The sequence below is a fragment of the Magallana gigas genome, chromosome 8 (genome assembly GCF_963853765.1).
Source record: "Magallana gigas chromosome 8, xbMagGiga1.1, whole genome shotgun sequence".
Classification (NCBI taxonomy): domain Eukaryota; kingdom Metazoa; phylum Mollusca; class Bivalvia; order Ostreida; family Ostreidae; genus Magallana; species Magallana gigas.
This window is the reverse complement of record NC_088860.1, coordinates 13762957-13788349: the sequence shown is the minus strand read 5'-3', so window position 1 is coordinate 13788349 and position 25393 is coordinate 13762957. Positions and strand designations below refer to the sequence as shown.

General features: G+C 34.0%; 1 protein-coding gene across 3 annotated transcripts; it reads left to right on the top strand.

The window, feature by feature from the left end:
• The first annotated feature begins 2199 nt into the window (after positions 1-2199).
• On the top strand, positions 2200-25163 carry LOC105340783 (cytosolic phospholipase A2). Of its 3 annotated transcripts, XM_034471474.2 has the most exons (19): positions 2200-2704; positions 2907-2931; positions 3865-3943; positions 5697-5843; positions 10428-10552; positions 10869-10906; positions 11060-11086; positions 11229-11243; positions 12904-13039; positions 13853-13989; positions 16085-16307; positions 16439-16553; positions 16640-16777; positions 17054-17146; positions 20304-20547; positions 21367-21509; positions 21846-22024; positions 22459-22645; positions 22807-25163. In XM_034471474.2, exons 1-19 carry the CDS (start codon positions 2688-2690, stop codon positions 23502-23504), a joined length of 2766 nt encoding a protein of 921 aa, XP_034327365.2. In that variant the 5' UTR covers positions 2200-2687; the 3' UTR covers positions 23505-25163. The 3 variants fall into 3 exon arrangements, with proteins under 3 accessions (XP_034327365.2, XP_034327367.2, XP_034327368.2); XM_034471476.2 differs by lacking the exon at positions 11060-11086 and having other exon boundaries at positions 2201-2704; XM_034471477.2 differs by lacking the exons at positions 11060-11086; positions 11229-11243 and having other exon boundaries at positions 2202-2704.
• Positions 25164-25393: the final 230 nt, after the last annotated feature.

Here is a 25393-nt window from a genome sequence, read left to right as displayed (position 1 = left end):
CTGGTAATAGGTTTCACGCAAATGCAGGAGACTTTTCACACAGGTAAGTTTTTCTTGGAAAATACTCGTAATACTTCGCTTGAGGTGTACATGTACATTAGCTATCTGCAACTGCGGCATATGGTATGTGATTTGATGAAACGTTACAAAAGATGTTTTTTATCTTAGAATGGTGAAGCTTTTATTTGGTTTCATAGAATCCATTCTTTTAATTGATGATAATGGAAATCTAAATACATGCATATTTTTTGAATAATTGAAAACGAAAAGGCTACTAACACACAGTTCGAAAATGACCCCGAAAGGTTGTCCAAATGCAATAGAAAATGCCCTCGCCCTTTTTCACCTTAAAACCTTCAGTTGCATTTATCATTTTATGAATGCAATCTGCAGTTTACGCAATCACAAGAGCAATTACAGGAAGGAAACAAAATTTGAACTATTCTAGTGATCAATGTATAGTGACAGCACTCCATGAATATGCCAACAGAGAATTGCAGGTCACGGCACCGTGTTAACCGATAAACGTTGTTTATTGCATTGAATGTACATGTACACCCACATAATTTCTAGTTTCTAGTTTATTGAATGTGACCTCATAGCTTAAAATCAATGTATAGGAGTGCATGTGTATAAATATTGAGCTTGAATATTGCAAGCGACCTATTTCAATTTATTTTAAATCAATACTTCCTCATCTTACGTTAAATTGATTCATATAATTTGTTTACTTTGTCTATACTCTATACAATCATATACATGTTTGGGTACTGATTTAACTATAAAAAAAAGTTTAAAACCAATTCAAAATTAAGCCCTGTATAAGAAATAATTTCATAAACACCGAACACAGAATGTAAAAGGTACAATACATTGGTTGTATAATAGCAGATGATTATGCAATGAAGTAACAGTCTTTATATATGTCACATTAAAAGTTTAAAATCGAAGATTTCTAAACTTATCTATAGATAAGTTTAGAAATCTTCGATTTTAAACTTTTAATGTAACATATATACAAGCATCCACAGCAGATGTGTTTTTAACAATTTAAAAAACAGATGTTATAAAATAAACAAATAAAATCACATTTTAACGTCGTTTAGACAACTGACTAAAAAAATAGCTTCCAGGGCCTAAACATGTGATCAGCTTAGATAATTACGACATTCATTCATTTTTTGCTGATGTCATTAGTTACAATGAAATCTCACCTCGAGCCAGACGATGCATTAACCCTGTATACATGTTTGAATCTGTTTTTTATTTGCACTGATTACACTGAAAAAGTGAGCATACACAATTTACTTTTTTTCTGTAGCAAGTTTTCCAAAAGAATTCTGAATAGTCTATGCAAGTACCATACTGTAAGATTTTGGCACTTCGTCATTTGAAAATATCTTTTAAAACTATTCTTAATGAAAAGCAAACGACAATCTACCCCCCCCCCCCAAAAAAAAAAATCAATACTCATCTGTAAAATAGAACCAAGACTGGTTGTTTGTTTGCTGTACAGTTTTTTTTTCATCTTCATCAGTTCATAGTTGAAAATTATTCCAAAAATACATGCATGATGTGCCAACTGTTTTGTGTACTGTGTTTGAACTTCATATGTAATCTATTAATGTGGATTATTAATTCTTGGCTTCATTAATAAGTTATTTGTATGTTCACCTGAATATGAAATGGTCACGCTTCTATTAATGAGTATTTAAAGAAAACTAAATAAAAAATAGGAAAGAAAAAAAAATCAACGTTTTAATATTTATAAATATTTATAATATTTCGGGATATAAATGAGCAACATTGACTTGAATCAGTATTTGATTACTATTATCAGATCTATTATCCAACAAGGTAAGTGACTGGCACCGAATGCATAAAAATTACTCATAGAGTTTAAGAAAGATATGTACTTTATACATAACCATTGTCACCATCAAAACCTACACAAAATAATAGGCCGAGAGTGCAATCGTTACGGTATAGTAACTTTTGATGAATTATATTAATCAAAATGCGTGATTAACAAAAGGTCAAAAAACCTCAGAATAAAGTTGAAATATTCTAGAACGTGTCGTGATCAGGTGGGAGGATCCCAGATTTGTCAGGGCGCGTCACGTGACTGCGCTACCCCCGCGGCTCGCCAAGATCTTGATCAAACAAAGTACAGCAACCGAGAACTTTAAAACATCTAAACTGCTCCGCCCGTCTATGGACAGAGAGGAATAATCTATCTTTCTTACCGTTTACCTGTGTATTTACACACGAAGTCTGCTAAAGACTCATGTCCTTATTAAGATAAAAATAGATTTAAACCTTAAAATTTTCTTTTAGAGAGAGGGAGAGAAAACAATTTGGTTCCGGTCTGTGACGTCACGCTATCTCTGTACATACCGGATAAACTACTTCATATATAACCAGGACTGAGAAGTGAGGATTGTTTAGTATCTGGCAGTGGTATTTTACAGTGGAGTACTAACTGTTGGTCGTTTTCAGTTGTTATGTGAGGTTCAACAGCTTCTGAAATTGTGCGCGGTTTTCCTTGAGGTCAGAGTTTTTATAGACTTAGTATGGAATGCGTGCCGTCAAGTTATTAATCCTTCGTCTGAATATGGCCCTATGACATAAGGCAACTGAGAGCAGCCTGTTGTCTTTCTATACTCGATTCCTCAGGAAATTAGACAATGACCTTCAACACAGGGTAACTATTCACAGTCGTCACAATTTTCAATTTTTTTTATTTTAATATATTCAAGGCTCTTTTTTAAGTTCACATTTTAAAGAATCGAAGGACTGAAGACACCCGCACTGATAATTGTGCTTGGAAAGGGAGAACATGGGGTGTCTTGTTTGTTTGGGTTGTGTAACGTTTTGATAACATCCTTATCTCTTTTATTTGCTAGGTTCGATCCCTATCAAGTCTTTGAGGTAAGTGTGTGCAATAAAATGGCTGGATTGATACAGTCCTCTCTCATATGATTTACATGTACTACACATGCTTGACCTATGTAACTACACACATATGTATATTTCGTCCAGTACTTGAGCAATAGACAACAAATTCTTGTACAAACAGCATGTTTATTATTCATATCCTCATTTTTTATAATTTTCACAATTGACAAGTCGCTCGCCAAGTGGTTCACACTGAGAATACAAGTAGACGGAGATCCAGGCTCTTTACAATTTACACATAAATCGTTTACTCACTCAGATTTGTTGCTGTTGTTTTTAATGATATTGCTGGAAGTATACTTTAAAATTGAGCAAGAAAAAGTTACAGATGAAGCATAGACTATGCAAATGAGGCATAGATTTGAAGCATTATACTGTTCACAGCGATGATTCCATTATATTACGTTCAGATGGTATCTCAGTCCAGCCTTCTTAAGGACCGGGCATTTTTCTGAGTTTATTTTTTATTCAGTACAAGGGAAATGCGAATTCTAATTGACATATGCTTCACCCTACGTTCTATAATTGATATAATGAGTTGGATATTCTATTTATGAAGTATCGTGTCTTCCAACATTGATTTCTCTCAAGGGCCCTTAAACTTAAGAATAAGTCCCCTACATAATAATGTCTGTAGCGTATCTACATTATATTAAGAAAGACCATATAAAATTATACAATAGTACATATATAGATATACTACAGTGTATAATATTGAATCACTTGCACTGACCACAACTACTGAGGGTAGGGGTGAAGGAGGGGTGGGGTCAATAAAGCGAGAGAAAGGTCAATGACTCTTTCGTCTTATCTGTGCAAGTGCAATAGTTTCAACGCGCTTTGTGACACAATCAATATCAAACAAAGAGACAAATGATGAATTCTCTCTTTCTGAATTCCCTGTAGGTGGAACACAGATCGTGTAAGATTCTGAATGTGAAGGTCGTCAGGGGCAGAAACATCACGAAGGGATGGATGGATTACGGTAAGCGACATATGCTTCTTACAATAGATATTGAACGACAATTGATATGTTTTAGAATAGATATCATCCCATATACATACCAATTATAACATCAAGTCCAAATATTTTTTTTAATGCTGCACCAGTTACTGGTTTTCGATTAACTAATTGTTTAAAAAAAGCACCCACAAACATTTACTGGCAATACACCTGTCATGCGACCATTGTTTTGAATATCGATCAATATAACCGATTGTGTGTGATAAACAAAGGCGGACATCCTTAGTCTTGTTACATTTGTACACAAGTGGATCGCACTCATCATAATCTATACAAATCACCAGACGCTAGACTCGCATTGTTCAGATATAGCATTTACTTAAAGAAAATCACTTGAGACACTTCAAAATTAAATTACCCCCCCCCCTCCATCCTTTACTCGCGTATTTATTTCAGTCAGCCACCTTTTCTTAGATTCCTTGTTTTCACAAACAAAAGAAGGTGTGTAGGTGTGTTTTCACCAACAATAACTGAGCATGACGGAAAACATAAAATCATAATATCATTTGCGCCATTTTCTTCTCAACTGAGGCGCCTCATTGAACTGAACTGTTATATTTTTTTGACAATTCATGCGTTGAAAAGTTCGCACGGAATTACAAGTACAAAAAAGCCGAAAGCTGGCTTTTATGGCCACGATCTTGGTTTCTTCAGAAATTAATTCATGTCACTTAACTTTAATGATATTTAACGTTTTATGTATGATATGATAAAATCTCTCTCTCTCTCTCTCTCTCTCTCTCTCTCTCTCTCTCTCTCTCTCTCTCTCTCTCTCTCTCTCTCGCGTCCACACTTCCTTTCAGATATTGAGTGGTATCATAAAAATTTGTTTATCTCCGGTGTTAATTCTTTTGAGATTAATCTCTCTCTCTCTCTCTCTCTCTCTCTCTCTCTCTCTCTCTCTCTCTCTCTCTCTCTCTGTCTGTATGTGTTACGCAACAATGTCAATCTAATATGTGCATGTAGCCACAATCTGAGCTTTTTCTTTCCGTTTTAGTGAAGTGTTTTTAGTTTCCTCTATTTCAAGGTGTCAACAATATCGAGTTTAAGTATGCATTATGTTAAGACACGACACTGAGAAAATGTAGTCTAAATAAGGTCACTGCTTTTCTAACATCTGAACAGTTTTCGACTCCCGGGCTTGCAAAAAATTCTTCACGTGTTGAAATACACTTCTATAGTTTCATCACATATAATCATTTTGTATTTACGTTTTGTTTTGTTTTGGGTTTTTATTGGGGGGGGGGGGGGTTTAAAGTGTTCAACAAGACAAAAACTTGAATTTAAAAGCTTTGTTGCAATTTTTACTTACCGTGTGACACTCTCTTGATGAACAATTGCGAAATATGTTTCCAGTAAATTACGTTTAGATGAATTTATTTCTACATATGTACATGTAGTAAGTTAGATACAAGAAATTGTCCAGAAAGGGTCACGGTTCCCGGAACACTAAGCTTTGACCATAAAAGTAATTGAACAGGAACCTTTGATGTATCTGTATAACACACATTCTGCACCTGAAAATCAATTCAGTTCAATTTCGTGATGATGGTCTTGCCCTTATTGACCGCTGACCAAAACCTTTCACGCTTATACACTGAATAAACTTTGTTCATCGCACATTTCAAACCCCCTCCATATGATTTCCTCTGACTTTGTTAAAAACCTTTGGAGCAAGTGACGTTTTATGTTTCGTTAATGTTGTTTGTTACAGTGGACACCCCAGACCCGTACCTCATTCTCCGGATAAAAACGGCCCCAGAAGGCCGCAGACGAACAAAAACCAAGGACAACGAGGTCAACCCAGTCTGGAACGAGGAGTTTACGTTTTTCTTGGATGGTGCAGTCGACAACAAATTACGTATGTTTACAAATCCACGACAAATTGTTTCTATCATTTGTTCTCCTCTAGATGTAAAGAATTGCCGTCTTTTCTGTTTGCATGGAGTTTTTAGTTTGAAAGGGTGGGGTATTTACGGCGATTGCATTGTAAATGTGATGTGAAACCATCGCCGAACAGTCTTTTATCTATATGTGTATCTACAATTCACCAAGTCAGGGGGAAAAGAAGGAAAAAACTCTGTCGTTTTGCAAAATAGGTCATGTTTGTGTAGTTTACATTGGAGCATGAATGATCTATTGTAGCATGCATTGTGTATGTATTATGATGCTAATGTTAGTAGTGCAGTAATAAGATGTACATGCAATGGACTCATTAACAAATCTTGGTTTAAGATTTCTCATTGAGAAACCATCTACGTGCCTCTAAGACTATCCATTAACAAAAAGGCACTCGGAGGTAATGCTGAGTAGTCTGTATCATCCAGGCGTTTGTGTTCACCTCCGCAAAATACTTACAAACGTCTGGATGATGCAGACCAGTAAAAGTAACTAAGGGGAGGTAATATAATTGACCCAAGAGCCGATGGGTTTGACCCATTCGCACGGACAGGAGATACTTACATCCACTGAGTATTTCTCCTACTAAAGCTATTGTTGTTAATAGTATGATATAATTGAATTTTAAAAAAAAAACCAGATACCTTATAACCCCGTCAGGAATGGTCTAATGGTTTTCTGGTAATGATTTGTAATTTTCATCAACATATTAAACATGAATAATTATAAAGAAAGCTGAAAATTTAAACACAGAAATGCATTTTTATTGGTTAATAACTTTTAAAGAGATATGTTGTAAGTAAACGGCTCAGATCACTGCAGTCCAAAAAAATAAAATAAAATTGCACACGTATATTATTAACACTGACACTGGTAACTCAGAGTTTGTTCAGGAAGTGTTTCTTTTGAATTCGTGCACCTTATTATTGCCACATGGGCCACGCCCGTTTTAACATTAATTTCAATGTTTTTATGGTTACATTGAAATTAATTTTCAAACGGGCTTGGTCCCTGTGATTATTGCTCCCAAATCCTCTGTGTCCTTGTATTTGCTGTATTTAGTTACAATGTATGTCTATTATAGGGTTTAAGCACCGTGGGACGATCTTTTCTCTTTGTTAACGTTACGATTTTTTTAAAGTAGAAAATAAACAATTTCTACGAAATAAGTCTACGGAAATAGATGCAGAATCCGGCGAATCGTTGCTGAATTAGTCTTGTCTTCCTCCTTCAACCTGGAAAAGTTATAATTTCCATAGATTTACATAGATTTTCCCCACATGAATAAAGATGTATATCAAGACATTCCAGTACTTGAAACATTCATGACTGAATACCATCATTTAAAAATAAAATACATAGTAGTCGGGCCTTTTCATACGTTTAAATACAAATTTCCCTAAAGCTTTTGGATTGTTGATATTTTAATTAGTTCCACTAACAGAACTCTTTCCATGAAAGATCTTCAATTTGATGTAAATTATCCATAATAACCCTCTTTAAAGTTTAACTAGATGTTTTTGTACACGTCTTTCATAGCATACAAATGGCGACAATCTTTGCAGTTGTTTTAATATACATTGAAGGGCTACATTGACTGATGTTGGTTTACTTCTAACGTTCAAACAACTTGTCCGTCAGGGGCTTGGAGTGGCTTTAGAGGGGAACTATTTGATCCCTACAAGTCTGTAAAAAGTAAACTTTATTTGTCAGGGGTCTTGGTTTAATTAACCACCGTCTAACCTTATAAGTCTTCTCATACATGCATATGTTTTTACCGAGCTACTTCGTATTCAGAAGTAAAAAAAAATTCTCATTCAAATTAAGGAAAGGACAGACTTTCACTTAATGATGTTTCATGGAAAGAAGCGAAAAAGGAAACATTGATAATAAGAAAGGAGATTTATTTTGGCAAGATAACAAGGAAGAAATGGTTTGAACGAATGTTAAATTTTTTATCATAAAAAGTATTAAAAAGATGGGGGTTATATACAAGGATCATTTTCTGCCTAATTCCATGAACTTGCTGATGTATTGACATTACGTTGGTTCTCCTTTGTCTGTATTAACACTTCTTACAATTAAGGGGGCTATATGGTCATGAACATTTTTAGAACATATTAATCTCCTTAAAAAGAAGAACTCTCTTTAAAAATAAAGATATGGAAAAATATTCAAATTTCAGAGCCAAAATATTTAGATTTGTTTGCGTTATCAAAAAATAGTTTATAGCTAAAAACAATTATTTGTAAAATATTAATTAAGGCAGATCTAATGGTTACTTTGCTGATCATACAGACTCCTATAATTATTAATTAATATCTATTGGGTATATATGCGGTCTTACACCGTACATATATGAAGCTATAGGATGTTGTTCAGTCCTTTATACTTTAGTATTACTTTTAAAAAATATTAATATCTGTGAAATTGAATATTAAGTTCAAGAGCCTTTGATGTGTGTCTTTTTGTATTTTGCAAATTTGATGTAAATCTGAAATGAATTATCATCTCTGAAAAAAGCTGCAATAACTAAAAACCAAATCGGATCGAAAGCTTTTCATGTGTTTAATAAGATTCTGAAATGCGTTGATGCGGTGCATTAAAATCCGCTTAGTTCACGTTTATTTGTTGTCTTATTCTCCACGTTTAAGCTTATCATACACTAAATGACATCACGTTGCGTAAGCAAACTTACTAGTAAATGCAATGTCACGGTAGCGGATGAGTGGTTTTAATTTTTTTTTTTTGCTGCTTCGTTGGTGGGATAATTGTTTTCCTTGAGACGATCAAAATTATCATTGACACCCGAAAAGGTTCCCAAAGTCGTGCTCGATTGCTACCCGGATAAAGTCGTGACGTCAGTTTGTGACTTATACCATTTACCTTGAAATATATTACATACACCCATCCCGAAATGAACGACACGCCCTGATGTATCATTGAGTTGTTTGATAACGTGTTAAATCATCAATTATGACCGGAAACTCGTGATTTTGATTTAATAATGAAAATATAAAGACGAGTGCGCATAGCTCCCTTCTACCTATCCAATGGAAGCGGATCTTGCACATTGGCCATGATTTGCGACGATAATTTATCGTGAAAGAAAATTTTCTTATGAATTAAATGCATTAAATAAAACCGACATTCAAAAGTTAAAATTTGATTAAACATAATAACATGACTTGAAAAATATTAATATCATATATGCATTCCATATATATGATATAAATATTTATATCATATATGCATTCCATATATATGGCTAGGTTATAGACAATGATCACAACTCTCTCTCTCTCTCTCTCTCTCTCTCTCTCTCTCTCTCTCTCTCTCTCTCTCTCTCTCTCTCTCTGGCCCATAATACCTTTCAGATAATGAGTGGTACTATACAAAAGTTACATGTAGCTTCGGTGTTTATTCTATACTTTTTGTACTTGTGAGATTTATTCTAAAAATAATGTTTGTACAAAGTATTAAAGAAAATATTCATGTGCATATAGGTAAAATATTGTACGCATGTATGTACAAGTAACCTAAATACTCCAGATAATTGGAATGAAATTAACACCGGCATCCATTACAGGTAAAAGTGTCTATTGATACCTGTAAACTGAGCCCAGGACTATTAAACCCCGGGGGCGGCATGGACAGATAAGATCTGACCGGCGCAATCGGGCTCAGGGATTATTTTAACAAGATCAACAAGTTAAACTACCTCACCATAAACAAACCAACCACTGCCCTCTCCAAGTCAATCTTTACTCACAACATTTTTTTAAGGTTCTTTAACACCTGTACGTGAGGAAGGGACTCTCGTATCAGCTGGAACTGACGGGAATTCTTTTTAAATTTAAGTGTGCATAAATTTGGAAAATCGGAAACTAGCGAATTTAGAGAAAATTTAACCACGATTATGTAATTTTCAAATTTTATTGCAACGTATATGATGTTTATCTACCTTGTGACAAATTAAGACTTCTTTTTGAATATTCCAAGCTTACGGAAAAGTAGAGCCGAGCCCTGTTTAAAAACAATAAAAGAGGAAAAAATAAGGTTTATTAATTGATGGCGTTTGACTAGAAAACTTTTTTAAAGTAGGATTTTCAAATAGTTTCCATTAGCGAATGTTGATCTTTTAGCCTCCTGAATAATCTATTTAGTCGTTTATTTACGGGAGAATGGTACATGTAAAATCATCACCCAGACAGTCCTATGTTTGTTTTGGTATGCATGGCTGAGTAACAATCATCCGGGCTCCACCGTCACCAAAATTTTCAAATCCCTCAACTCGTTCTTCAACTCAAATCCTTTTAAGAAAAGTACATAAATTTGAGGTCAAATCTCATATTTGAGGCTGAGTATTGACTTGAGGAAAGTTGGTGACGGCGTGGCTGGCCGAATTACAGTCTACGGGCATGCATACATGGGATGATAGAATGATTTTCTATAAATGAATATTTAACCATATTAGTAGATAAAAACATCTCTCCTCATTAGCCACATTAAGTTTTATATCTTTTGTTTTTTTTATTATGGACAGATATGATTTTGATGGAAGCTAATTATGGATCATTGGATCAAACGATCGGGGACGCTTGGTACTCACTGAACGACCTTCCCCCCAATGAAGTGGTCACAAAGTCTTTCTTCTTCCCTAAGGATGGGGTAATTTTTTTTACTTTGGTTTCGTCAATATTCTTTGAATACAAATTTTCATTTTCGCGCGGATTTTGTTGTTTAGTTCATCTACGAAATTAGATTTTAATCAAAGTGCAATTTCTGGAAGAAAGCATTGTATTAATAGGATCATTGCGCACAAATTTACCTTTTCTTTATTTAAGACCAACTAAATCATTTTCATTGAGTCTACCAAAATATGCCATCGAATATTGGTGAAACCACAGTATATGATTTTCATTTGATTTGATTTATAGGATTTCTCCTAATTGCACCTCAATACTGTTATATTTTTTTTCTTCAGAAATCGGAAGTTGAACTAGAATTCCGGATACACGAGGAGTAGGTTTCTGTTTTTACTTTTTACGTACATATATTTCATTGTAAGACGATAGATTGGAAAATTTTATTCTCACACATAAATATTGCAGTAAATTTGATTACATTTATAAAGATGATAAAAAAGCATTGAATTTTGTAAATGACTTAATATAGGTATGCAATTTCTCGGATCGCACGTTGGTAAGTTGGACAGTGGCATCCTCAGCCAAATGAATTTCTACTCTAAATTGTGATAGGTAGTTTGAATCAGAAGACATGAATAATTGAATATGCATATATAGGTAATGAAATTCGTAATTGTTAGTTCCGTTTTTGTTTTCAGTTTCCGACAGTTCAGGTATACCCATGACCCCCTTTTCATGCAATGATACAACTATTCTCATGCGTTTACCATTGCTAAGATCATTGACTCTTGCAGTACATATACATATATGTTATCACCATCGTTTCATTACTCTGCTAGACTTTCGTTATCAAGAGTTTGCTCAGCCTGATTCTCATGTTCAACATTAAGAAAATATTTATATCGACCAACATCAGCACATCTAAAAAGAATTAATTTTTTCTCTTTCCTTTCAGATGCATGTTTATGCATATGAATTCGACACATCAAAATTCACGAAACTCGGCTACCGCCGCCCCCCCCCCCGAAAAAAAAATAATTTATTATATAAATGGGGAAATCCCGACCGGGTTTAGGTTAAAATTCCCAGTGGAAGAAAGTTCATGAATATTATGACAACTTTCTTAGTACGTCAATGTAGGAAGTACATTTTTATTTCCTGAATTATGTTCTCCTTCGCTACAATCGTCGATATATACATGTATATATATAAACCAATTTCTAGTATATTCTAAGTACATTTATAGACTGTTAGAAATAGTACTTGGTATAGCATACAAGTTTCAGATACGTATATCATATATGAATTATCACATATAACATTACATGTATTCATACGAATATAAACAATGTCGAACCATAGACAATTATTTAAATATATAGAAATATCTTTTTTCTATATTCAATAGATTCTGTATATTATACAATCATGTTTCATGACTAAGGTTACGTGAATACCCGTAGGTAATAATGAGATAAATTATTTGCTCGAACATATATAAATTCTAAATGTCAATATAGAGGACAGTTGGTTTTTTTTGACAGTTGCATTTATTTCAACATGTCACTAGAAGCTAGTATTTTACCTAATTTAAAAAAAAAACGTCTGACACTAGTGATATGTAGAGATTTTTTCGATCATTATCTATTTCCCGAAATGGGTTTCCGCATAAGCTTAAAACTGATAAATTTGATTCATTAAAATCGTAATGCATGAAAACAACATATTCAGCCATCAGTAAAAAAAAAATGCTCCATTGTCTCCGTGACAGCTTTCTTCCTTCTTCACCGAAAGCGTAATAAATTAGGGATTCATTTACAGTGTTAACAGTAGTAACATGTTTGAAACGATCGAATTTTCATTGCAAACTTTTTTTACTCGGTCGTTTTAATTTGCTTTGGAAGAAATCCATACACTTTAGATTCCTTGTGTTTGTCTGTTTTTTCTCTATTCGCTGCCTTTTTAAAATGAAGTTTGAAATGTTTGGTCCTTCGGAAATGAATTGAACTTTTTTCAGTTGAACAAAAAAAAATAAATAGATGATTAAATAACTTGTGTTATTTTCAATAAACTAAGTATGTTATATTTTGTATACATTGATTTACATTAAATTTGGAAACGTTTTTCGTTTCATAAAGTTAAAATTCTTAATTTGATCTTTTTGGAAAGTCGGTTAGTTTTCTTTACATTGTGTCGTTTGTTTGTTTTGTTTTATTCATGAATGATGTTTTTGCATTTTAGATCTATTTAAATTCACTCTTTTGTTGCCTTGGAGTCCATATCACGATCCTTCTTACATTCTTGTTCTCTTACAGCTGTTACTTATGTATTACGTTACACGTAATTACCTCAATGTTACATGTTAACTTGCAGCGAAAACCCTACTCTCCGGTATAGTCTGTGCCTGTGTGATCAGGAAAAAGACTTTAGAAAAAATAGAAGCGATGTCGTCATGAAGAAAATGGTGGAATTACTGGGAGAGGAGAGGGGACCACAGGATATTGAGGAGGTGTGTTTTGGAGAAATAAAAATTAGCAAATTCGTCCAGTCCCTTATACCTGTATTTATTCATATATCGCCCAGTGGCAAATCTTGCACACGATGTGGGGCTTTACACTTTTGTGATGAAAATCTCACCAATTGCGTGAATAATAAAACGTTCTTACATATATTTTCATTTGATGGTCTTTGGTTTTTTATAACACCCCGCCCCCCTAAACTGGTGAGATTGGCTTTTCCTTCGTGAATGAAAATCGCTAAAGAATATTTATGAAACCAAGACAATTTTACCGAACCTATCCAAGAAATGTAGGCATTTTTGTGACTGGTCCTGTATTTCTGACGATGCCTTTAATGCATTTGCAGCAAAGATGTTCATTCACCGTATTCATTTTGTCAGTTTATACATATACTTGTAATGACAAATGTGTCCATTGCCCTTTGCTGCAACCTTGTAATACCGTAGGTGTCAGAAGTGCTGTTGCACTTATTTATTTGTATTTAACAATGGGGAAGGGGTATTACGGATATGCAGTATTCGTCGTGGTTTTTGTTGTCTCTTTAAGCTTTTGATCCGCTTAGAAGAAATTTCCTTGGTGGTCAGTTTAATCTCATATACAAATATAGGATATCATGCGCTAGTTAATTTTTTAAAAAACTTCTTTCATGAAAACTTAAATATATTTTACTAGCATTAAATACTTCAATTCACTAATATAAAACGTGTTCATGCAATTTACTTTTGCTATATCATTATCTCCAAAATCTTTGAATTATTTATTTAACAGAAGTTTTTAATACTCTTTTTTTTTTTACTATAAAGGTTCCGACAGTGGGCGTGATAGGATCCGGGGGCGGATTCCGCGCCATGGTGGCGTACAGTGGCGTCTTTAACGCTCTCAAGAAGTCCGGCATTCTTGACGTCACTTCCTATGTGGCTGGACTCTCCGGATCGTCATGGTAATATCGTGTGAAAAAAGTCAAATGTTTGTACAGTAATAATGATTTGCATATATATTAGAATATACATTGAGAAATAGTTTAAAATCCGAACGTATGACAGTGATGCAAACAGAAGGAACATACATGTAAAACACTTAACCTTGGGTTTATTTGTTCTTCTGGTAGATTTTGATATTTTGTGAGAAAAATTTAAAAATAAACCTCGAAGAAATATTATTGCCCACGTATGCCCTTTATTGTAATTGATGGTGCCAAAAGCTTCCTCGCAGTACACTAAAATCAATTTCGACTTTCCAGAAATACATTAGCTATAATTGTAATTTCTAGGAAAAACTCACCACAATCTTTTGGATGTAATTTGAGCGAATTTCTACCAACTAACCTTGGGATATATCCAAGAAAAATTGTTGTTTTTACAAAGTGCTGAACATGCACTTTGCACAATAAATAATCAAGAGTACATTCACCCCATGTTTTTCTTTAGATTCAAAATGCCTATACATATACATATACATATACATATACATACACATATACATATACATATACATATACATAGGTTACTGTACATGATACGTCTGTAGGTCATTAGAGAGTGCATGAATATCAAAAATGCTATTGAGCAAATTTGACAACTATATTGTCTGTGAACATACTAGTAAATAGATATCTTTTTATTTATCAATCACGTTCTTTAAAATCATTCCATGGGTATTAAATTTTAACAAATGGGGAAAAAACCAATGTTACGTTACGATTTATAAGACACTGTCCTGACTCTAAGAAATATCTAGAGACTACAGAGAACATATAAAGAAATACTAGGTCTAAGTGTTATATTAACACACGAAATGAGGATATCAATTACCACACGCAATCATACTTTGACAATACCTACATTTCATGATTCATATGCGAGTACTACTTACTTATCCAATCCGTGCCCCCGGAGGACGCATGAGGTCGCGCAACAAAGTACACCTCTTGCGACGTCGCTGGCGATAACCTGCACCTCTCTCAAACTGTGCCACTTTAGTTCTTTTCTCCCTTTCTCTACTGTGTGCCTGCAGGTGTTCTTTGGCCTTCCTCGCCTCTCTTTCCATCAGGAGCCCTGGTCAACGCAGTTCTGATGTTCGCACTGTTGTCCCTTTGGAGAACATGGCCTATCCATCTCCAATGCATACCCTGGATTGTTCTTGACATTAGGATTGTTGATGTTTGTTCATATAGCTGTTGGTTCGATATCTTGTCTGGCCAGTGTATCTTCAAAATTCTCCGAAGATATTTCCGGTAGAATGTATCGAGATTCTCATCATCTTTTTCGGGGGTTCTCCAGAGGTCAGAGCAATACAATAACACAGAGATGACATTTGTGTTGAATATTCTTAGCTTGGTCTTAGTGCTATGTTTGGCTGATTTCCATAAGTTGTTCATGGGTGAAAAAGGCACTTTGTTTGCTGAATAAAAGCACCGGGTCATCGGCGTAGTCAAATTCTTCTAGTGTGGACTGCGACATAAATTTCCAACGTATACCTTGTTTCTCATTGTTGGTTTTTCTCATTATCCAATTGACCACAATGATGAATAGGAACCAGACATGACACATCCCTGCCTCACTCCGGTCTGAACCTTGAACCAGTCAGATGTCTTTCCGCTTTCGATAACACAGTTAGTACATCCATCAGATATTTTTCTGCTGATGTTGACATATATATATCAGGAATGCCATAATGCTTGTGTAGATTTCATAACTTGACCCTTATTGTGCTGTTAAATGCTCTTGAAAGTCTGTAAAGCTCAATCATGAAGGTGCTTGCCATTCTATGGACTGTTCCAGTAGGTTTCTTCAGCTGATTACCTGTTCTGATCCTCTCCTCTCCTAGTTGCAGAGTGTTTTCGCCTTAATTTGTCCTCTATCCCATCTCTTATTTTGTCAGTCACTCATATGCGAGTATATCCACTCAATATATTTATCTAAAGATAAACTACCCTATTCCGCGTGCTTTTCCATCTCAACAATTATAAAAAGTGTATTCAGTCAATAAATTAACCAAAGTGCGTTTCCACTTATTCTATCCACTTTTCTACCTAGGTATGTCTCCACACTATACTCGCACAAGGACTGGCCAGAGATGCACCCAGGGGACATGCAGGATGAGTTAATGAACAACATTGACTCTAGTCTCATCTGGCTGCTGTCCCCTCAGAGTATATACCGCTACGTGGACCGGATCCTCGAAAAACGCCGGAACGGACAACCTGTTAGTTTTACGGACATCTTTGGACACCTCGTGGGGGAGACCCTTCTAAAAGACGTAAGCAAAGACCAAAGATAAATAGTACATGTAGTTTTATTATTGAATAATAACGAATGTGAATTTAGTTAAAAAGGTAAATACAAATCACTCATTGCATCGAATTTGGATCTGATTGTTTTTAATCACAGAGGTTAACTACAAAGTTGTCAGACATGCGTGAAAAGGTCAAAGATGGAAAAGTGCCACTTCCACTTATGACGTGTGTAAACGTAAAAGCAGATCGGTCGGCAAGAAGTTTTCAGGGTACGACATTTTGAATTAATGCTTCTTTATGGTATTTGATAATTTATTTAAGGTTATTCCAATCATTTGTCATTTGATTTTTACAGAATGGGTTGAGTTTTCACCTTATGAAATTGGAATGCCAAAATATGGAGCCTATATGAATTCAGAACTGTTTGGAAGCAAGTTCTTCATGGGCAAATTGGTAAAATCATACGGAGAACCACCTCTTCATTTCTTACAAGGTACCCCCTCTCTCTCTCTCTCTCTCTCTCTCTCTCTCTCTCTCTCTCTCTCTCTCTCTCTCTCTCTCTCTCGTGATTTCCAAATTATGACATCTTAGATCTTTATTATAAGAAAAAAAGAGCTGGATGTGCGAAGTCATTTTAGACTATATGTGTTCAAACTTCCTTGAACAAAAAACCTCTGTATATCAAAAAATATTCAAAATAAACTTAGATATGGAGATAGATTTTTATGAGTGATAAGTTACATGTAGACGATTGGTGTTTCTTCTGTAGGGATATGGGGAAGTGCATTCTGCATCTTGTTTAAGAGGCTTCTTGAAGATAACCGAAACAAGGACCCGGTGGAGATGATTAGGCAGGAAATGGGTAAGTCTCGATTTTTCCCTTTTTTATTGAAAGAAATTAAAGTTCTTCCGTATGTTAAAACAGGAATCAAACGAAACAAAATGATACATAAATTGTTTTATGCGGTACATTTGATATCAAACATTGTTTATCAAAGATTTACACAAACTTTGTCTGCGTGTTTTTATTTTTCAATAGTTTATTCAACACTTGATTAATTTAGTAGAATTGGATAAAATTGTGGAACGTTAGAATCTGTAGATCAATGATTTGTGTATATCAGTCTGTCTTTTGTCCCGTGTTGTGATTTTAATCGGATTAAGATTTACACGAGGCTCCACAGGGTTTTGACACAATCTGTGCAAAAATCGTATATATAGTAAACTATATATACGATTTTTTAATGGTTTTTTTGGCACATATTGTGTCAAAACCCTGTGCGAGGCTCCGTTTAACTTAAGCATCTGACGTTATATGTAATTTTATTTTATAAAATACCGGTATATACAGTATACACTGAACCAAACTTTTTTAGTGTTCACCCAGTATAATGTAATTTACTATATGAAATAAACACATTCATTTGTCTTGCCGTCGGGATGGCTGATTTCCTTTTCACATTCAAGTAGTGAAGATTGCATTGATCTTGACTTCTGGCTGCGACCCGAGACCTTGACCTTTGTTAAATATCGCAAACACTTCCGCTTTGGTTGAATTTTGCTCAGAGCTTTTGGATATAACTTTACACTTATACAAGAGAAAAAAATTATATTAAAGTAACGTTACCTAATTTAGATTGCTTTATATGTAAAACATTGTCGAACACAAAATACGCAGCAAATTTAAAGTGAGTAGTCCTACAATCTGAGGTAAGAACAATGCAGACACCATATTCCAACGGCCTTGGCTGATTTGTTCATGATTATTTTGGGTATGTTAACTAAGTATTTTTCTTTTGAATTTATCTGAAAACTAATATCAATCACAAAAAGTTACCAATCATATTAAGCACATAGAAAAATACAAATTTGATGTTTTGACGTTTCGTCACGGGTAATTGATTTCATTCGTTTTTGTCTTTTATTATCTGTCCTGTTGATGGAAAGACATACCGATAACGAAAGTTCACGTTATTTTATGTCATGATTATTAAATTATTGTATTTATCAGGGTGAACACTTTTTGTTATATATATATATCAGGCTTGGGGCGAATTACATTGTAAAGTAATGCATTACATTACCATTACTTCATGAATTTGGGCATTAAATTACCATTACCATTACTTGATTTTCTTGAAGTAATGCATTACATTACCATTACATGAGTAAAGTAATGCATTACCATTACCATTACTTTTTTTTTAAAAGTAAAGCTAATAAAGAGTTTTTGCAAATGTTTCAAATATACAACACTCTTTAACATATCTACAGCTTCATGCTCAGTATCAGGATCAAATTCAATGAATAAACAAGAGTCATTCTTTATTTGCTCAATATATAATCATATTGTGGCAATATGAACAACATATTACATAAGTAAAATGATATTTATAGACATTTGGCATGATACAATATCAGATATGAAATAGAGACACAGGATAACATGCGTAACAAAAAACAATTTATGAAATAATGTTGCGGTTTTTATAAGCTAAATATAGATATATCCCCAGATTACACAAATCTTTATAATTTTGGACACTTAATTTTATTAATTTATAAACAGATGATTTTTCCCAGTTATATTTCTTAATATATTTTAATCGTATTTCTTTTTACGAAGGACACTTTAAGACAAAAGATTGCTGTTGCACTTATGATCGAAGTTTTAAAGGGTTCATCTTTTAAATGCATCCATCTTCCGGGCTATACTTAATAAATGTTTTGCAGGAGCAGTCAAAGCTTGGGCTGGAAAATACTGTTTGACGATCTTTATCTTAGGATATATTAAGTGCAATAATAGATTAAATACATAAATCTTGTATTTTCTATCAGTCCAAACTAATGTACAGTGTAATTAATATACAAGAGAGAGAGAGAGAGACAGAGACAGAGAAAGAGAGAGAAAATAAGTAAGATTATTTTCAAATGGGTTATAATATTGGAAGTGATATTGATTTTCATCATGGATGGACAGTGCATTCATTTTGCTTTTAAAGGTGCATGTCTGTCTCCTATTCTATTGTGACATAGCGAAGGGAAGGGGATTGGGGTGTTTAGCACTTCTTATAACAATAGATTGTTTTGATACTTAGATTATCCTGGGGGCATAGTGTGTTGTTGACACATTTCTTATTGAAGTTCAAACTAATTGGAGTAAATTGTTTAAATGATTAAAAACTCTTAATAACAACACTCTTAAAAATGTTATGAAATTGTGCTGTTATCTTTAGTAATATAAACAATTCAAAAATGAATTTTTAAAAACCTTTTTTAATAAAACATGTACAATTAAAACATTTTTTTCTTAATTAGAATTATTTCTTTCTTCTTTAAAAATAAATTTAATCAAATTCAATTTCAACTATTCATTTATTCATCACATTTTTTAAAGTGAACATGCATAAATATGCATAGTAATGCAAAGTAATGTCATTTAATGCCAGCATTACACTAGATTTTGGAAAGTAATGCATTACATTAGCATTACTTGTAATGCTAATTTTGAGGCATTACACATTACTAGCATTACTTTGAAAACATGTAATGCATTGCAATGCATTACCATTACATTTAGCATTACCCCAAGCCTGTTATATATATAAATATATATATATATATATATATATATATATATATATATATATATATATATATATATATATATATATATATATATATATATATACACACACCTTCTTTCTAAAATAGCAGGTGTATGTATATACCCTTTTACTATTATTCGTGGCAAGATAGAAACTTCACTTTAAAATGAAGATGACATGAAAAACAGTTAAGGTCGCTCATCAAATTCAAAATAAGCTGAAACTAATCAATAGGAAACATTTGACGTAACAACGCCCTTGTAAGGATATACTGCTCATCAGTGTATATCTTGTCAGCATGGAAAGGCGTAACCGAACCAAATAAAACTTTAAATGTAAAAAATGTTTTTGATACATATAGAAAACGAAAGTTACTTACCAGTATTCACGTTCTTGATACTATTTTCAAAGTGAAATCACTGGAGCAGGCTCAGGATGAGGAGTCCAGCGATAGCAGCGAAGATGAAGGCGATGATGATGAGGAGGAGGAACCGGAACCAGTAAAAAAGGAACCAGAAAACAACAATGTGTTCAAGTTTCCCCCTACAGCACCCAAGGGCATGTCAAACGGACACCCTCGCTCAAGGCACGCCACCCTCAGAAAAACCAAACAAAAAGGGTACTGGCAAAACTTCCTATCGGGCCTCTTGGAAAAGTGAGTGAAATTCATGTCCGATTTTACTAGAATTATATTTTATGACTGGTCATGCCATTACAGGGAATATATGACATAATTTGAGCTCAGATGTTTTATCTTTTTCTTCCATTTTAATGTCTAGAATGGTCAATATGAATTTTTTTTATGCTTTGTCAAAATTTGAATGTCAAATATCGAATTACAAGCAAGATACAGAGGTTAGATTTCTTTGTTTCGTAAACAAAGCCTGAATCCTGTTATTGTTTACATTTGTGTAGTATTGGTATGGGATTTAATTCTGTTGTTGATGAAATTGCATTTATTTATGAACTCATTGGATAAGTTTATCTTGTTTGTCACAAGTTGCTCAGTATGATGTCTGAAAAATGATAATTTCTTTACTTACATTATTTGTTAATAATATGTGTAATAAGACTCTAGTTTTGGCTTCTTACCCCTATATCTCGTTTGTAACTTGATTTCTAACATTAAAATTTTGGTGAATCATTCATAAATAAAAACACATGATACCATACATAAAGATTAAAAATAAGATGTTGAGATATGTCCCTTTAAGATAATTTGCGTATGCCAGGGACAATTGATATTTTACACAGTTAACGAGATTTGTTATTAATTGAATGAATGAAAAATAACTTCGCTGTAAGCATGAATTCATTAATGTAAAGCGTGTTCGATATAATAACCATGTTTTTTTTAAACGTGAGATTGGATTATAAAACCAATATATTTGATATTTTGGTAAACTATTTAATTGACAAACAATATACTGCTTCTAGAATTTAGCGTAATCTTTTAGCGTTTTCCTCATTGCAGTAAGCGGTTCGAGGTCCTAAACTCCCGCGCTGGCCGGGCCGGAGTGGTGCATAATTTTATGAGGGGGTTGTCCCTCCAACAGGCTTTCCCCTTGTCTCCATTTAACCCTGAGGAATCAGGTGCTAATGCCAACAGAGTAAGCGGTGAGATATTAAAGACCACATTCCAGCTGACAGGGAATAAATGATCTAATTTATAATTATATTAATTTACTAATTTTAAATTAATATTATGATGTCATTTGACAAAGTACTGAAAGTACTCATATAAATGAAGAAGTAGGGAAAATTGACATTGTATAAATATAATTTAAATGAATTTGATAAATAAATAAACTAGTAGGTAGCCCAAATATTTTTCTTACACAGAAGATGTCCATACTCAAAAAGGTAAAAAGTGTTGTTAAAGTAAACTTTTTCAGATACTTGCCGGGGCTTAAAAGAAGTTGTTCCTTAATCTCAAAATCTTATTTTATCTAGATGATTTTGACGGCTTGTTGGAGATACATCCTACCAATGTCAAACGTCTCTACATGGTAGACGCTGGTCTGACCTTCAATTCACCCTATCCCCTTGTACTGCGACCCCAGAGGGCCGTGGAAATAATCCTGTCTTTTGATTTCAGCGCCCGACCCAGCGATACTACCCCGCCTTTCAAGGTGAATTACCGTATTTTCGGGGTTTTTTTCGCGTGTCACAAAATTTGCGAAAATAGGAAAATCTGTTACATTTTTTAAGTTGCATCAGTCATTTTTTGCGATTTAAACAGTTTCTTATAGAAAATAATACAGGATTTAATTTCTGCGTATTCAATTATTTGCGATTTAAGAGATCGCAAAAAGCGAAAATTAGATCATCGCGAAAAAAACTGGATATACGGTTTGTCATTCACGCATATTCTCAAGTGGCCACTGAGGTTCAACAGATAGTTTTGTAGAAAAAAATTAATTGTTAAGGTGGCTCACTTTACCTTGAAATAATTTCTCAAATCAGTCGAATTTTCTTTTCCCAAAAATTTAATTCAGTAAATATAAACGGAAGCCCCAGGCGGATTCGGTAGTGAACTACCTTAACACATTTGCTGTGCTTGTAGGAACTCAAACTGGCGGAGAAATGGGCCAATCTGAACAAACTGCCTTTTCCCCCGATTGACGTAACGGTCTTTGATCGAGAAGGAATGAAAGAACTGTATATATTCAAGCATCCAACAGATCCATACTGTCCAATAGTTCTCCATTTTTGTCTCGTTAATATTGAATTTCGCAGATTTAAAGCTCCAGGTGAGTTTATGGTGTTTTATTTAGAATAGTGCGTTTAATAAATGATATACATAAATCTAAATTTCTAAACTCATTGTTACCCATATATAAGTTTAAGGTAAAAGTATCATTTGGAAAGTTGTGTACATACTTTACAAACATTCTTTTTTGTTGTAACTCAGGTGTACCGAGAGAAACAAACGAAGAAATCAAATTTGCCGCGTTTGATATATTCGATGACAAAGAATCGCCATATTCTACGTTTAACTTCAAGTATTCCCACGAAGCATTCAAAAGACTTTCAAAACTGACTGAATTTAATACATTACTCCATGTCGAGGACATCAAGAATGTGATAGCAGACGTTATTAAAAACAAACGCGAAAATGGACCAAAGATCCCGATATCTGTGAACGAAATCAATAATTTACAACGGGTAAGTAAAAAGAACCGACAGCGATTAAGCAAATTTGTCAGCAAAATGAAAGAAGGAAGTTTGCGTCGAAAAAGCGGAAGTGACGCGCAACAATCAACAAAGGGGCACAGCCCATTGACAAAAGCAGAAAGTGACGCGTTGGGAAAGAAGAAGAGACCTCAAATGACAATCAAAGGAACCAGGCGGGTTTATCGCACTAGCGCCGCCCCTGACCCGTCTCTGACGTCACCGCGGGAGGACGAGGAATGGGATTCGGTGGATGCAGTGGTCGTTAGGTCGCGCACCACCAAAGGTCGCGTGTACGCCACGGAGGAGAAATTCATGACGGCGGCGGAAGGACTTCCGGGAGACATCTGGGCGGATCCCGTGTGTCATTCTGACGAGGAGGAGGAGTTCTACGTGTGTATGTCGGACAATGAGGACGATTTTGCAGACGCAGTTTAGCGCGTATATACCGAATAGAGGTGGAAGTTTGAATAAATGGTGTTTAAAGTTTGAAAGCGTAAATGTATACTAGTAGTCTGTAACATTAATTTTCTTCGCAAAGAATTTGATTCCCATAGCGAAGTCGCTCTCAGCCAGTTTCATATATTATGGTTTTTGGCTGTAGATAAAGCATTGTAATTTTATTTTTTTAATCTTGGACCACTTAATCATTTTTGGATGTATGATCGCCAGCTTTAGGAATGTTTATAACAATATAGAAATTCAACAAATAAAGGGACGACAGGAATTAAAACTTAGTAAGGATAATGCTTGGCAAAACGTCTCTGTCTAATAAGATAATAGTACTTAGTTTTTGATAAAAAGATTTGTCATTTAAATGGAATCTTATCACGGGATTTTATTTTCATTTTTAAATCCCTGCTTTTTGGTTGGCAATTGTTCGAAAATTCTTGTTTTGTCTCCGCCTTTTCATAAATTCCGATAGACATCGCGACGAAAATCGTTATCTTTCCTTTAATCAAAATTGGTCCAAAGATACTATGTACTAGATTTTCTTTTTACATTACATGTACATTGCAGCCCTATGAAATTGACACGTTGTGCTCCTGGGTATATATTATTCCCAGTCTATATGTCTCATTATTTTGAGTACAAATAAACCTTAGTCATCAAAAAGGCTATATCAACCTGTTATTAGACAAGCAAGTGTAATGACATGCGTGCATGCTTAAAATCCTGGGAAACATAAGTTTTAGAGAGCTAAAATTTACCAATCAACGTTCTAAGACCGATGTACGTGTAAATTGAATTGTCATATTAATCAACAAGTAAATGAAGTACATGTAATTGAAAACAATCAATCAAAAAATATTTGTTATGGTAAGGTTTCAAATTAATTCTCGTCAATTTTAATCTAAAAAAAAACTTGGATTTTATTTTGTTTATTGAATGCTGCAATTCTGTAGATGTACGGGGAATTTCGGGTTTACGTGCCAACGTATATTTACGTGAAATTATAAAACTTTAATCAATGCTGATTCTTTATTTGAAAGCATAAATACATCAGACATGATTTTATTTAGTTTTACAGAAAACTTCGATATATGCAACTAGTGCTTGTCATTTAACACGATATTGTATCTTTAACAATCAATCGAGACTATCAAATTATATGTCAATTTATTTTTTTTTATTCTTGTTATTTACAAAATTTGCCAAGTGTGTTGCAGATTGTGACATGTATCGCTATCAGCTATGATAATCAAACTGAAGAAAAAAATAAGAATTTTCTATTCAAGTTTTAATGGGTACCAGACAGCAGCTTCATTTTTTTGTTCAATATAATTGTTCTATTTTCGATGGTGTCATTGTTTTGGTGGGGGTTTTTTTTTTTGTTAGTTGTGAAAATATGTGTCTATCAGCCATCACTATATATATACAGTGCAACAGTTAAAAAATTGTCAAGTCTCAAAAGGAAACAAAAATGTCACATTTGTTGCCACTAACCAGAATGTTGTCCTTAAAGCACGGGGAATTTTTCACGGGCACCTGTTCTTGCACTAATGGAATCAAAATAAAGGAAAAATAATAAAAAGGGATGTTACGACTCATCTGTCTGCAGTATTATGACGAAATAAATAAAGACAATTTTATGTATTTTAATTTATGTGTTTCATTCCTGTTTAGTAATTTATTACGGTATTTTAAGTCACGGAAGTTTACCGTCTTTGATGTTTATTTTGAATAATAAAGCAGAAACTTCCCATTTTACGTTACAAAAAAAATATTCACATTTAATCCTTGAGTGCTGTGTAGCAGGTTCTTGAATCAACGGTGAGCCTGCTTTATAACAGAGAGCTCTTGCTATGTCCCAATACGATGACGTC